Source organism: Aquarana catesbeiana, linkage group LG04 (genome assembly GCF_042186555.1).
Source record: "Aquarana catesbeiana isolate 2022-GZ linkage group LG04, ASM4218655v1, whole genome shotgun sequence".
In the NCBI taxonomy this organism is placed as follows: domain Eukaryota; kingdom Metazoa; phylum Chordata; class Amphibia; order Anura; family Ranidae; genus Aquarana; species Aquarana catesbeiana.
The window spans coordinates 566922955-566936830 of record NC_133327.1 but is presented as its reverse complement, the minus strand read 5'-3'; the positions used below and the strand labels follow the sequence as shown (position 1 = coordinate 566936830).

Sequence of the window (13876 nt, the reverse complement as noted above, 5' to 3'; positions counted from 1 at the left end):
CAAAATGAACAGGAGTCTGGTGCGACTTCTGATCCATTTCAGGTCCGAATTCAGCCAAAAATTTGGACTGAAATCAGACCTGAAACGGTGAACAGGGACGCACCGGACCCCTACTGTGAGCCGCTCCATTCGGCAATGTGAGCCCAGACTAAAGGAAAAAATCCACCCCTCTGCATTTACTGCCTATAGGCACAAGGCTACTGTGCCAAATGCTACATAAAAGGCTCTAACATCTCCCAATATTAATGTCCCGTATTTGGAATGACTGTTTCGTTAGTCAAGCTGAATTGCTTCAGCTGCTTCCATACGACAAGGAAACCCCAATGAAAAGAGAGGCCCTGAGGAAATTCAAGTAGATAAGGTGTCATACCAAAGATGACAGAGTCCAGAGTAGTTCTTTTATTATTGAAAAATCAATAACAATAGAGCCAATGTGTTTTTAGGCGTTCACAGGAGTTCTCAGGAATTTTGCCACTTCGGGAATGCCCAGAGCTGCATTACCAACTGCTGCAAACATTTTATGTTAGATCTATAAATGTTCAGACCCTTTTGAGTCCAGGCATTCCTGAAGTGACATCTCACAAGCCCTGATGAAGGGGTGGTGTTTGAACCCTTGAAACGTGTTGGATTTGTTATTTTGATGATTTTTCAAAAATAAAAAAAAACACTCTGCTTTTTAGCACTATTGATATTGCGCCCTTTCTGCTATCTAATGGTAAATCTGACCCTGGTGATGACCACTGTATGTAGACAGCAATGTGGGGAAATCCCTTCAATGGCAACACAATAAAAAAAAAACATGCCTATAACTTCTTCAGTTCATGAAAACAAGTCATATACCCTTGCATTTAAAAAAATTAAGGGAATATATTAGGCACTGTTTTTACATAAATATGGTTAGGACAATGACTGCACATTCTAGATAATGATAGGAAACAATGGGTTCATATTTAAAAACAGGAACTTTAGACTGCTGATCACAGTTATTTCTGCAAACCAGAGATGAAATTGGGTGACAGGCAACAGGAATTGAGGAATCAATGCTGAATTTACCCCAATGAACCTTCATAACAGTATTTGAAAATATATGCATTGACACACATCTGCTGCACATGTTTTTGTAAGTATTGCGCTGCTTTGCATTACTTTTTTTGAGAACCCAATTTTTTTGACTGTCGCTGGGTTCACGCCAGAAATTCATGTAATGACGTTTTAATGTGCACTGTGTTAAAGCAGAAGTAAACCCATCAATTTAAGAGTTTCAAAAAACAGTATGCTAACTGTCACATTAGTTGTGCTCTCAACCAAACTGTCAAACCATCCAATGATTGGTGTCATTAACTTTCACATGTGCAGCATCATGGCAGTTGAAGATTAAACAGAGGGCAAGATGGAGGCTGAAAACAATAGGAGGGTTTACTTCCAGTTTAAAGCGGAGTTCCACCCAAAAGTGGAACTTCCGCTCGTTGTACTCCTCCCCCCCTCAGGTGCCACTGTTGGCACCTTTCGGGGGGAAGGGGGGAAGGATACCTGTCTTTCACAGGTATCCTGTTCCCACTTCCGGGAGCCTCAGCCGCGGGTATTGACGTCACCGCCCGGGCTCCCTCCTCCTCCCTCCTCCTTCCCTGGCCGCCAGGCCAGTAGGAGAGAGGAGCGGAGCCTCGCGCATGCGCAGTAGGGTTCCCAGCGTGAAGCCGTAAGGCCGTAAGGCTTCACTGCCGGGTTCCCTTACAAGCAATGGAGGCGGCATGGAACATCAGCTGCGGTGCCGACATCGCTGAACTCCAGGACAGGTAAGTGTCCGATTATTAAAAGTCAGTAGCTGCAGTATGTGCACCTGCTGGCTTTTAATTTTTGCAGCGGTGGGCGGACCTCCGCTTTAAGGAGTCCCTGTAAGGGGAAATATACTCTTTCCCGCTTCAACAGGTACCTCTCCCTAATGCTAATGCTTAACCAATGGGGCTCTGCCTTCATTTAATTTCCACACTGGGGGCACCCTAATGACATAATATTCCACTATTTATGAAAATTCTCAGTCAAGATGGCTGCCCAAATCCCACCAGATTTCAGTATCCAATAGGATTGCTGTCTTCCCCAAGATGGTTGCCTGGAGCCCATAGCAAGAGACATTTTGTCTTCAATTGGCTCCTGCCAGCCTGAAAAACAGCCATCACAGTGCCACCTTCAGGTTGGAGGATATCCTGCAGACTCCACTTACCAACAACATGAATGTAGGTCAGTGCTCACACAATGCAGCATAAAATAATTTTCTACAATGCACTGCAACACAAGCTATTTGTGTATCAGGACCTATTGAAAAAAAATTATTTTCTCCCCAACATAAAAAAATAGCTGCCTTATTGTATGCAGGGGATGGTTCTACTTTACTGTTGTTATCCATTTGTTACTGTTTAAATATGGGAGATTAATGAAGTAGCCGAGACAACTCTCTCATTCATCCCTTTAGAAATTGTTGTCACACCTATGCATTATAATACAGATGCAAGGCAGAAAAATAGATGTAAACTTTGCCAAGTGCAGAGAACCAGGCACTGAGAAGTGGGTCTACCCTTTATCTGAGGTCTAATTGGGACCCATATAGGATCTTTTTTTCAAAGTGAACTTGTACAATAAAGTAAATCAGCCACATCCCTGGGAAAGTTAAACTGAGCATATGATGGAAGAACTAATATTTAAAGGTTACACTCAGTGAAAGCCACATCAGTGGATCCATAGATATATGCAAATGAAGATCTCTTAATATATTGTAAATGTCAAGTCTGTTCCCACCCCTTCCACCTCTCCATTGGTCATTTAATTCTCTGAGAAGCCTCATTGTCAAATAGAGAGGCTAAAGAGGTGGAAGGAGCGTGAATAAGCTTGACTTTTACTGGAATTGCATATTACTTCAGCTACATTTATCTCTAGAGCTACTGTTTTGACACACGCACACTGCTAATGCATTTTTTCTTTGTCATATGCCGAGTTTTACCTAATGGGGTACATTTAAATATTATATTTTTGTTTTTCTGTACCATTTCACATGACTTAGTCCTATAATAATAATACAATATACTTCCTCCATACTTTAATCATATGACTAATTATTTAGTCATATGACTGGCAAGGGAAGTTAGTAATATAGGGCAGTTTCCAAGCTTGTTTATCTGTTTGAGATATGCACATCTGTTATATACTGTCATGCAATGTTCATTGGTATGAGCTTTGGTTTACGGATTTGTTACATTTCTTCCAGTGTGACTAAACACTTGTATTGTTGCACTATTCAAGGACAAGTCTAAAATAAAAATTTCGGGACTCAAGTAGTAAAGGAAATGGAGGCGTTGTCTGTAGCAATCATTTGTGCTCCAGCTGACTTTTGTGTAGTGCAGATTAGTTGAATGGGAATGCTTGAATGAATTTAGGAACTTTGGGATGTGATTGAGATAAGGCCTTTTCAATTGAAGTGGAGATTTTTTACCTTCCTGAGTAATTTGATTTTAGCCAAATATTTCGCACTTTGAGATATAGGAGACATCTAGACAGCTTCTGAACATAGGGGTTTATTTACTAAAGGCAACCCCACTTTGCACTACAAGTGCAAACTACAAGTGCAAAGTGTACTTGAAATTGCATTGAAAGTGAACTTGGAAGTGCAGTCGCTGTAGATCCGAGGGGGACACGCAAGGAAAAAAAAAAAAAAAACAGCATTTTAGCTTGCACATGATTGGATAATAAAATCAGCAGAGCTTCCCCTTATTTCAGATTTACCCCTCAGATATACAGCAACTGCACTTCCAAGTGCACTTTCAGTGCAATTTCAAGTGCACTTTGCACTTGTAGTTTGCACTTGTAGTGCAAAGTGGATTTGCCATTCGTAAATAACCCCCTTAGCCTCTTAGCCCTCTCATGCTCCCTTGTGCCTTGTATTAACGACTGTTAAGGGCTAGGTTAGTGTGTAAAGGAAATTTGTAAGTTCTGTATATAATTGTATTCTATTTTGTATGTATTGCACACTGCCCTCACTGTGCACACGGCACTAATAATGTCTTCAGTACATGTTTGCATTCTTTCAAGTCCTGATTAGAATTAGTCTGCCTATGTTACGCCCCTTGTTACCATAAACGTACAATTGTAACATTAATGTGATACCTACGTAATCATGTGTATAAAAACCTTCAATTGCGTCATAATAAAGCAGAACAGTTATTTTGAAAGATGCGGAGTGTACCTTTTGAGTCTTTTCCCTACTGCAGTAGTTATTATCAATTTGGAACCACTAATCAATATGAGGATAGGAGTTGCCTATCTATAAAATTCCAGGTCAAGTGGTAGGGGCGTCATTAGAAATAATGGAGCCTTATAGCCCAATAGTGAATAACTAAAAAAAATTGGCTACAGATATATTTTGAAGGGGTAGATAGGGTGGGATTAGGTTAAAAAGTTAGCGAATGGTAACTCGCTGTCAACAAATGTCAACAAATTTTTTCCTTGGTCATTTTTTTATTCATCCAGTCAGTGTGATATAATCCAGTGCAATTAGCATAATGAAATATATTTTATGTATTGTTATTACATTTATTTACACATCAAGAAGCTAACAGTCTAGGGATTCTCTATTAAGGATGGGCTCAGGCGTGTTCGCAACTCCAAGTGACTGAGCCCGCCAGGAAGCTGACACTCTGCAGTGCTAATCGCAGGTAGTGAGGAAATGTCTCAATGCCTGTGATTAGCGCTGCGGAGTGTCAGCTTCCTGGCAGGCACATGGAATTGCGAACACGCCTGAGCCCATCCTTAGTCTCTATTAAGGATGAGCTCAGGCGTGTGCGCAACTCCACGTGCCCGTGCCCGCCAGGAAGCTGACACTCCACAGTGCTAATCACAGGCAGTGAGATATTTCCCAATATGTGCAGCCACGGATAAGGAAATGTCTCATTGCCTGTGATTAGCAGTGCGGAGTGTCAGCTTCCTGGCGGACGCAGGCACGTGGAGTTGTGAACATGCTTGAGCTCATGCTTAGTCTCTATCTCACTTGCTCAGATGCACTAGAGCAGTGGTTCTCAACCTCAGTCCTCAAATACCCCCAATGGGCAATGTTTTGGGAACTTCCCTTAGATAAAATAGCTCTTATCAATACCATGTCATTGATAATGATTCTAAGCAGCTGTGCAAAGTAAAGAAAAACCTGAAAACATGGCCTGTTGGGGGTACTCGAGGACAGAGGTTGAGAACCACTGCACTGGGGCATGGGTGCTCAACTTGTGGCCCTCCAGCTGCTGAGGAACTGCAAATTCCATCATGCCCCTGCCTTTGGGAGTCATGCTTGTAACTCAGCCTTGCAATGCCTCATGGAACTTGTAGTTCCGCAACAGCTGGAGGGCCACAGGTTGAGCACCCATGCACTAGGACCAGTTCAGAGCCAGTTAACTTACCAGTTAACTTACCAGCATGTCTTTGGAGTGTGGGAGGAAACAGGAGTAACTGGAGGAAATGGACACAAGCACAGGGAGAACATGTAAACTCCATGCAGATATTGTCTTGGCCAAACCTAGAACCTTGGTGCTGCAAGTGTTACAGCTACTGCTTTTGTAACGTAAATCTAATGGTTTCTATCTAATCTTTAATTGTAAACTAAAGTGCTCTAAAGTCTAGGGGCCATGAGAACCTTCCCCCACCTTAACCACTTCCCGCCCACCGTAGGTAGAATGATGGCCGGGAAGTGGCTCTGTTATCCTGACTGGGCGTCATATGATGTCCAGCAGGATAACATGCCAGAGGGCGCGCGTGGGGGTGTGCAGCGCGGTAATCGCGAGTGCAGCATGTCAGTCTGACACCCCACATCTCCGATTGTAATAAGAAGCCTCTCTCAGAGGCTTCTTACCACGTGATCAGCTGTGACCAATCACAGCTGATCATTGCGTGAACCAGGAAGTGCCGGTAAACGGCATTTCTTGGTTCGCGCTGACAGGGAGAGCCAATCGGCGGCTCTCCCTGTCGGGGGGGGGGGTCTGTGCTGATAATCAGCACATTGATTATCAGCACAGCCCCCTCAGATGTGCCACAACACCTTTTAAAATGTGCCCATAAGCTGTCAGTCAGTGCCCCATAAAAACACAGCTCACAGTGCCCATCAAAGTGCCAATCAGTGCCCATATCAGTGCTAATCAGTGCCCATCACAGTGCCAGTCAGTGCCCATCTCAGTGCCCAGCAGTAAAACCTGTCTGAACCTCAACATCAGTGCTGCCTATCAGTGCCACCTGTCAGTGCCAATCAGTACCGCCTATCTGCCAATCAGTGCTGCCTGTCAGTACCCATGACAGCCGCCTGTCAGTGCCCATGACAGTTGCTTGTCAGTGCCCATCACAGCTGCCAGTCAGTGCCCATCAGTGCCGCCAGTCAGTGCCCATCAGTGCTGCCAGTCAGTGCCCATCAGTGCCACCTATCAGTGTCCATCAGTGCTGCATATCAGTGCCACCTATTGGTGCCCATCAGTGCCGCCTATCAGTGCCCATCAATTCTACATATCAGTGCATCTTCATCAGTGCTCATCAGTGCCGCCTCATCAGTGCCGCCTCATCAGTGGCCGTCAGTGAAGGAGAAAACAAAATTTTATAACCAAAACAAATTTTTTTTCAAAAATGTTGTTGTTTTTTAGTTTGTTTAGCAAAAAATAAAAACCACAGAGGTGATCAAATACCACCAAAAGAAAGCTCTATTTGTGGGAACAAAATGATAAACATTTTGTTTGGGTACAGTGTAGCATGACCGCGCAATTGTCATTCAAAGTGCGACAGAGCTGAAAGCTGGAAATTGTCCTGGGTGGGAAGGGGCGAAAGTGCCTGGTACTGAAGTGGTTAAAGAAAAAATAAAAACATACACACCTTACTTTTATTCTTCTTCTTGCCAGTCCCTTGAGATTACAGGTTTTTCCTCTGCTTCTCATACGGTGGTAAAAATAGGAGTTCTTTTTACTGCTGCACTGAACTGTGTTTACTTCATAATGTTGGAGTCCCACTAAGGAGTTCATGAGGGCCTAGGCTCAGTGAAAGTGGGTTGGCCATCATTCTACCTGGAAGACTGAGGATTTCTATTGGTGGAAAAAAGTACTGTGGAGGACAGCTCCAAATTTAAGGTAAGTATTACAGCAAAAGCTGCTTTTTTATTTTTCTTTCTATTACTTGCCTACATATCTATATTTTCTTTATCTGGAGTTCAGATTTTATCAGCTATATAATTATTGGGATTCAATAGAATCTAGTCACATTATACTATAATTAAGGTATTGTCCTACTTTTAGCTTGGCGGTTCTAACCTTAACGACTTGACCATGCTTAATAGTGTCTGACAGTGAAAAATGTAAGGATTTACTGTAACCTATGACCACTAGTCAGCCTGACTAACATTATTTTGGTGTAGTTAATAGAAAATAGTTTTTTATGTTGCTGCACACACTTGTATTTTCACTGTGCTAATTTATAAAAAGGGGGCCCTAAACTAAACTAGAACAATGCAATGCAGCACTGTGAATGAGAGATGGAAAAATGTAATGTTTTCTGCCATGATGTTTTAACCAAAAAACAGATTTTACCTCTCTGTCTGGAAATGCAACATATGGTTGTTTGTGATCAGATGGTTAATTATAATAATTGCTGAATACCAGTCAAAACGGGGACTGCAAAGTACAGTACATTGCAACAGAGACCATTGATGAGTCTGCAGAGTACTTATCCAACATGTATTACATAGGTTATGTATTTCCTCATAGCTCATATGGAAGAAAAGAACAAAAAGTGACATAAATGTGCAAATGTCAGAATTAGCACGTCAGCACTGAAGGCAGATAATTGTAAAGTACAAATTACTTTTAGCACTGTCGAAGTTTTAGGCAGACAAAGTAGCAAAAAATGTCCTAGTTCCTAAAATATAAAAATAAAATGATGTCACATTTTATAAGAACATTACCAACTGGCTCATGTACATATACGTCGGCAGTTTGAAGATGGATATCTCGGTAACAGCAGCAGCTGCTGCCACAACCAAGGTATCCATCTTTAGAGCCGGCGCTTCTGTTTACAATAATGGAGGTCTCTGTGGCGGATTCGCCGCAAGATCACCGTTATCGGCGGTGGGAGAGGCGCTACCCCCCCTCCCGACGCTCTCCTGCGCCCTCCACCGCTTACCGAAGCTGTCAGCAGCGGCGGAGGCAATCGGGACCTGCCCGTGGCTGTGTATGGAGATGAGTGAGGGGAAGATGGCCCCCACCCGTCTCCATACTATAGCAGGGCAGAAGCGACGTCAAAACATCACTTCCGCACATACGTCTTAAAGGCACATTTTTCTGTTGTCATTTTTTCAAATGACAATTTTTTTTTTTTTTTTTACTGCATTTAAGTCCAAATATGAGATCTGAGGTCTTTTTGACCCCAGATCTCATATTTAAGAGGACCTGTCATGCTTTTTTTCTATTACAAGGGGTGTTTACATTCCTTGTAATAGGAATAAAAGTGACCTGATTCTTTTTTTTTAAAACAGTGAAAAAATAAAAAAATCAAGTAAAATAAATAAGAAAAAAAAAATTTTTTTTAAAGCGCCCCATCCCGACGAGCTCGCATGCAGAAGCGAACGCATACGTGAGTAGCGTCCGCATATAAAAAGCGGTAGTCAAACCACACATGTGAGGTATTGCCGCGATCATTAGAGCGAGAGCAATAATTCTAGCCCTAGACCTCCTCTGTAACTACAACAACCTGTAGAATTTTTTAAACGTCGCCTATGGAGATTTTTAAGGGTAAAAGTTTGACGCCATTCCACGAGCGGACCCAATTTTGAAGCGTGACATGTTGGGTATCAATTTACTCAGCGTAACATTATTTTCACAATATAAAAAAAATTGGGCTAACTTAACTGTTGTCCTATTTTTTATTCAAAAAATGAATTTTTTCCAAAAAAAGTGCGCTTGTAAGACCGCAGTGCAAATACGGTGTGAAAAAAAGTATTGCAATGACCGCCATTTTATTCTCTAGGGTGTTAGAAAAAAAATATATAATGTTTGGGGGTTCTAAGTAATTTTCTAGCAAAAAAACAGTTTTAAACTTGTAAACACCAAAATCTCAAAATGAGGCTAGTCCTTAAGTGGTTAAAATAAAATACACAAATGGCTGTTCACAATTTTGATATATCAAAACTGTTTTAAAAGAAGTAATTGGTGCTGATGGAACATGAAGCTTGATCCTATCAATGACGGTATCCTATATTTCTATTCATTTCTGCCCACTAGACTCATGCAGATTTATTTTTTACTTGCAATAGTGAGTTGTCCTCCCTACTTGCTATCACAGTGCTCCTTTATACAATTAAGGCTTATTCAAGCAAAAACCCACACAAAATGTTTTTTAATGGACCAAGTTTCGGGAAGATGACACACTACAGGGTGTCTCGGCTATCTTTATCTCCTGTCTGCTCTCTGCAATTCTCTACAGTAATACTCCATAACATGGCCAGTATTTCAAAGCCCATTCATAAAATGCAGGCTGTGGTGTGGATCCTGTGTATCTCACAGAGTTCTTTCTGCTTAATGCAACAGAGAGAACTTCATTATTTGTTGGAGAGTTGCTCTATGACTTTGGCAAGTTACATGACTAGGCTTTTCTCTCTGTTTTTTTTTTATCCTCACAGGCTCATTTATTTTAATAATAATCCCACATCTTTATGACTCTGCTTAGCACATATAAAGCTCATCACTATGGAGACACACTCTACATTGTAGTGTGTGACATCAGAAAAAATGTTGGTGACCAATTTTGATTGCACTGTGGTCTATTTTAAATGAGTGGGTTGCCCTTATGCAACACAACCTAACAGTGTCAGGTGAAAGCATAAGGTGATATGGGTCCCCACCATCATCCCGATCTTATACTGGAAGCTCTGGATAGGTCACTTATAGGGGTTCATTTACTAAAATTGGAGAGTGTAAAATCTGGTGCAGCTGTGCATTTTAGCCAATCAGCTTCTAGCTTCAGCTTGTTCACTGGAAGCTGATTGGTTTCTATGCACAGCTGCATATGTATTCTGCTACATATTTTTGGTAAAAAAACAAGCGTATATTGATTGGTTTGCACAAAAGTTATAGCGTCCACAAAATATGGGATAGATTTATAGCATTTTTATTATTATTTTTTTTTACTAGTAATGACGGCGATCTGTGATTTTTATCGGGACAACGACATTATGGCGGACACATCGGACACTTTTGACACATTTTTCGGACCATTGGCATTTATACAGCGATCAGTGCTATAAAAATGCACTGATTACTGTAAAAATGTCACTGGCAGGGAAGGGGTTAACACTAGGGGGCGATCAAGGTGTTAACTGTGTTCCCTGTGTGTGTTTCTAACTATAGGGGGAGGGGACTGACCTAGAGGAAACGACAGATCGTGGTTCCTAGCTATTAGGAACTCACGATCTGTCACTCCTCATAGAACAGAACAGGGATTTGTGTGTTTACACACACGCGTCCCTGTTCTGCCTCTCGTGCCTGCGATCGCTCGTGGCCAGCGGTCATTGCGACTGTCGGCTACAAGCATCGGCACCCCCCGCAGTGCAGCAGACGTGCGCCTGCTATCCCGATCCCGCAAGCCGACGTACAGCTATGACAGCTCACGGGATCGTGCCGACCTGCCGCAGTATAATGACGGTGGCTAGTTGGCAAGTGGTTAAAATCTCTCAACCCAAAATGTTCCTACAATTAGGAAAATCCAGTCCAATGCTGAATACAAAATATCTGGGTTTGTAATGCTTTAGAATGTTTGGATAGGAGTTGGATTCCATTGCTGGACAAGCAGAAGTCTGAACTAACCTGCTAAGCCTTTATGAATGTTTTATGGATTTTATTGATAGGAGACTTTTTTGATGATAGGTTCACATTAAATGTGTTACAGTAGTAGAAAATTCTGTCGTTTTTGTGTACAAAAGCCAGACTAAAGTTGAATGATAGGTTAGCAATCAGCGTGTTTTAAATGTGTTACAGCAGAAGACAAAAGTGTAGTTTTTGTGGACACAGGCATGCCAGACTAGCTGTACTAAAAATATTGCCTAGCATAGCACAGTTCATTGCACCTACTTCTCCTTTGTATCTTCAGGGCATTGACTTTTTAAAATATCATTGTCTTCAACATTAGACTAAAGCTGGATACACACTATACAATTTTCTGTAGATTTTCTATAGATTTTTTCCTTCAGATTTACCAAAACCATATAATATGAGGTCAAACCTTAAGAGATTCAGATTGTATGCAATCAGGCAGGCCCTTGCACTACATGGTTTTGGTAAATCTAAAGGTAAACCGACAACAAAAGTTGTATAGTGTGTACGGGGTCTTAGGCCTCAGGCACACATGACATTTTTTCCTCCCCTGGATGCCTTTGCTCTATGGAAGGAAAAACAGCATAAAAAACGTGCCTAAAGTCACATTTTGCAAATGTGTTTAGTGCTTGCGTGTTCGCTCATTCCATTGGCCAGAATATTAATTTAAACACGCCTAGCACTTAAGCTATGTTCACATCTACGCGCTTTTTCAGCCGGTGCATTTTTGGAAAGGGTCAGGGACTTTTTCTACAGCAGCAGATTGCGTTTTGCGTGACACAGACTTCAATGAACCTGCACCAAACACGCAAGTGTTTTTTTTCAATAACAAACTGTGAATATCTGGTTGTTAAGGAGCGGACTGGAAAGTCACCCGCTGCGTCCTTAACAACCGATCAGCCATCACCACCTCTTCGGGTCTGGTATGGATTTTGAGGGGAACCCCATGCCAAAAAAAAAAAAAATAGCGTGGGGTCCATCCCAAGTCCATACCAGACCCTTATGCGAGCATGCAGCCCGGCAGGTCAGAAAAGGGATGGGATGAGCGAGCACCCCCCCTGAACCATACCAGGTCACATGCCCTCAACATGGAGAGGTGCTTTGGGGCAGAGCCCCCTAGTCCCTTCCCTTTCCTGACCTCCTGGGCTTTTTTTTTTACATCCTGCTGTCAGCAGGGAACCCTGACTCATCGGTTGTTAAGGACACGGCGGCCAACTTCCCAGCCCCCTCCTTAAAGAGTTCTGCCCCCCCCCCCCCCAAAAAAAATTAAGAGTCAGCAGCTACAAATACTGAAAAATATGCAATATAAAAATATGCACTGACATTGTACTGATGACACAGGCAGGGAAGGGGTTAACATCAGGGGCGAGCAAGGAGTTAACTGTGTTCCCTGGGTGTTTACTAACTGTATGGAGGATGGGCAAGAGAAAAGAAGAGAAAGACAGGAGAAAGACAACATCTCTGTGTTATCCCCTGTCAGAACAGAGATCTGCCTTGTTTACTTTGGCAGATCCCCGTTCTGGCTCTGCGGGGAACGATCGCGGGTGGCTGGCGGACATCGGGTTCGCTGGACCTGCTGATTGGCTCCACCGCTGCCAAATCGATGTACAGCTACCGTGATTCGTGCAGCCGAGCCAGCTTGCTGCAGTGTAACTGCGGCGGCTGGTTGGCAAGTGGTTAAAGACCCTCCCTAGTGTATTTTTTTTAAGCTGCTCAACTACTCCCAGTCTCAGATCTCTACAACATAAAAGCAACTCATTTGATAGTCCAAGAGAAGGACTTCATAGATTATTTTTCCTTCAGAAAATTCTAGTATTGTTTTCATAGAATGCAGCACTTTTTGTGAATGGGGAAGGGTTGAATGAATGACTGGATCCCCTTTACCATTCACAGAATGATTTGCATTCTGTGAAAACCATATAATGACTTTTGTTGATGGAGAAAAGGACAGAAAGAGATAGGCAACCTACTTCAATGTACTGCAATATTACAGTCAAATAAATCCCGGTAGTACCCGAAGTTCAGCAATGTGAAGAGGACCTGTCATCACTGCAGAGAGCATTTCTAGACTAAGTAATTAGCAGGACATGGGATACACTTCATTAGAGGTAAGTAGTGTTACTGAACCTATATCCCAGAAAAAAATTAATTAAACTTCGGTTAAAGTTTGAAGTAAAAATAACATGTAACCAAAATAATGCTGGAAGATTGTAGTTTGCAATCACTGTTTTATTTTTTTTCTTTCAGAATAAAAATTATACGGAGACTTCCAATTCAACTGCAGCAGTCATTGCCATTAAAGCTACAAATGCCACATGTACCGTATACGTAGCTTGCTACACAGCTGGAGGCACTGGGCCATATAGTGAAGCAATACAGCTTTTTATTCCAGGTGATGGTGAGAGCCTTTTTTAATCAATATTTGGTACTAATCTCTTTCTCTATAGGAGTTTTTCTTAAACTATGGGTTGGAACTCAAATTGGGTCATCGATGTGTTCGGGATAGGTCACAACTTGACACATATGGGGAACTGGAATGCAAGTAGTGGGGCAGGACAGGAGGGTTGGGTGGAGGATGGCAAGGAGGCAATTATCCAGACATGATTATCAGATTAAAAGACCGGGCAATAGTTTGCAAGGTCTACAGAACACCCACAGCGTGAAAACAAACCCATTGAGTTCTTCAAAGAGGAATTAAACCCTGGAAGTTATGCCCAATGAAAATCAGGCAGAAGATAAAGGACTAGTCACAAATTTTGCCTGTGGTCTCCCTGGGGCTGATCTTCTTTCCCCATTACTGACTTACCATGCCTTGTTCTGCACTGTGTCTCTGTGTAGAGGTGGCCAGTTTGGTAGAAGCAAGGAAGAAAGTAGGGCTTTGCTTTCTTATGCCTCCACCATGGAGAGCAGTGAGCAGTAAAGCATTGACATCACCAGATCCCACTTCAAATCTACTTCAAATCCCACTTCAAACCTCCTGAGACTAGCAGCCAGAGGCTGCAGGGCCTTAG

General features: G+C 42.3%; 1 protein-coding gene across 2 annotated transcripts in view; it reads left to right on the top strand.

Annotated features, from left to right (window-relative positions):
* MERTK (MER proto-oncogene, tyrosine kinase) overlaps positions 1–13876 on the top strand; it is a 166634-nt gene that overhangs the window by 95126 nt on the left and 57632 nt on the right. The window contains exon 9 of one of the 2 annotated variants that reach the window (XM_073628043.1): positions 13113–13257. In XM_073628043.1, coding sequence (XP_073484144.1) covers positions 13113–13257 — 145 coding nt within the window. Of the gene's footprint in view, positions 1–13112; positions 13264–13876 lie in introns of both variants that reach the window. The other variant, XM_073628042.1, reaches the window with a different exon arrangement.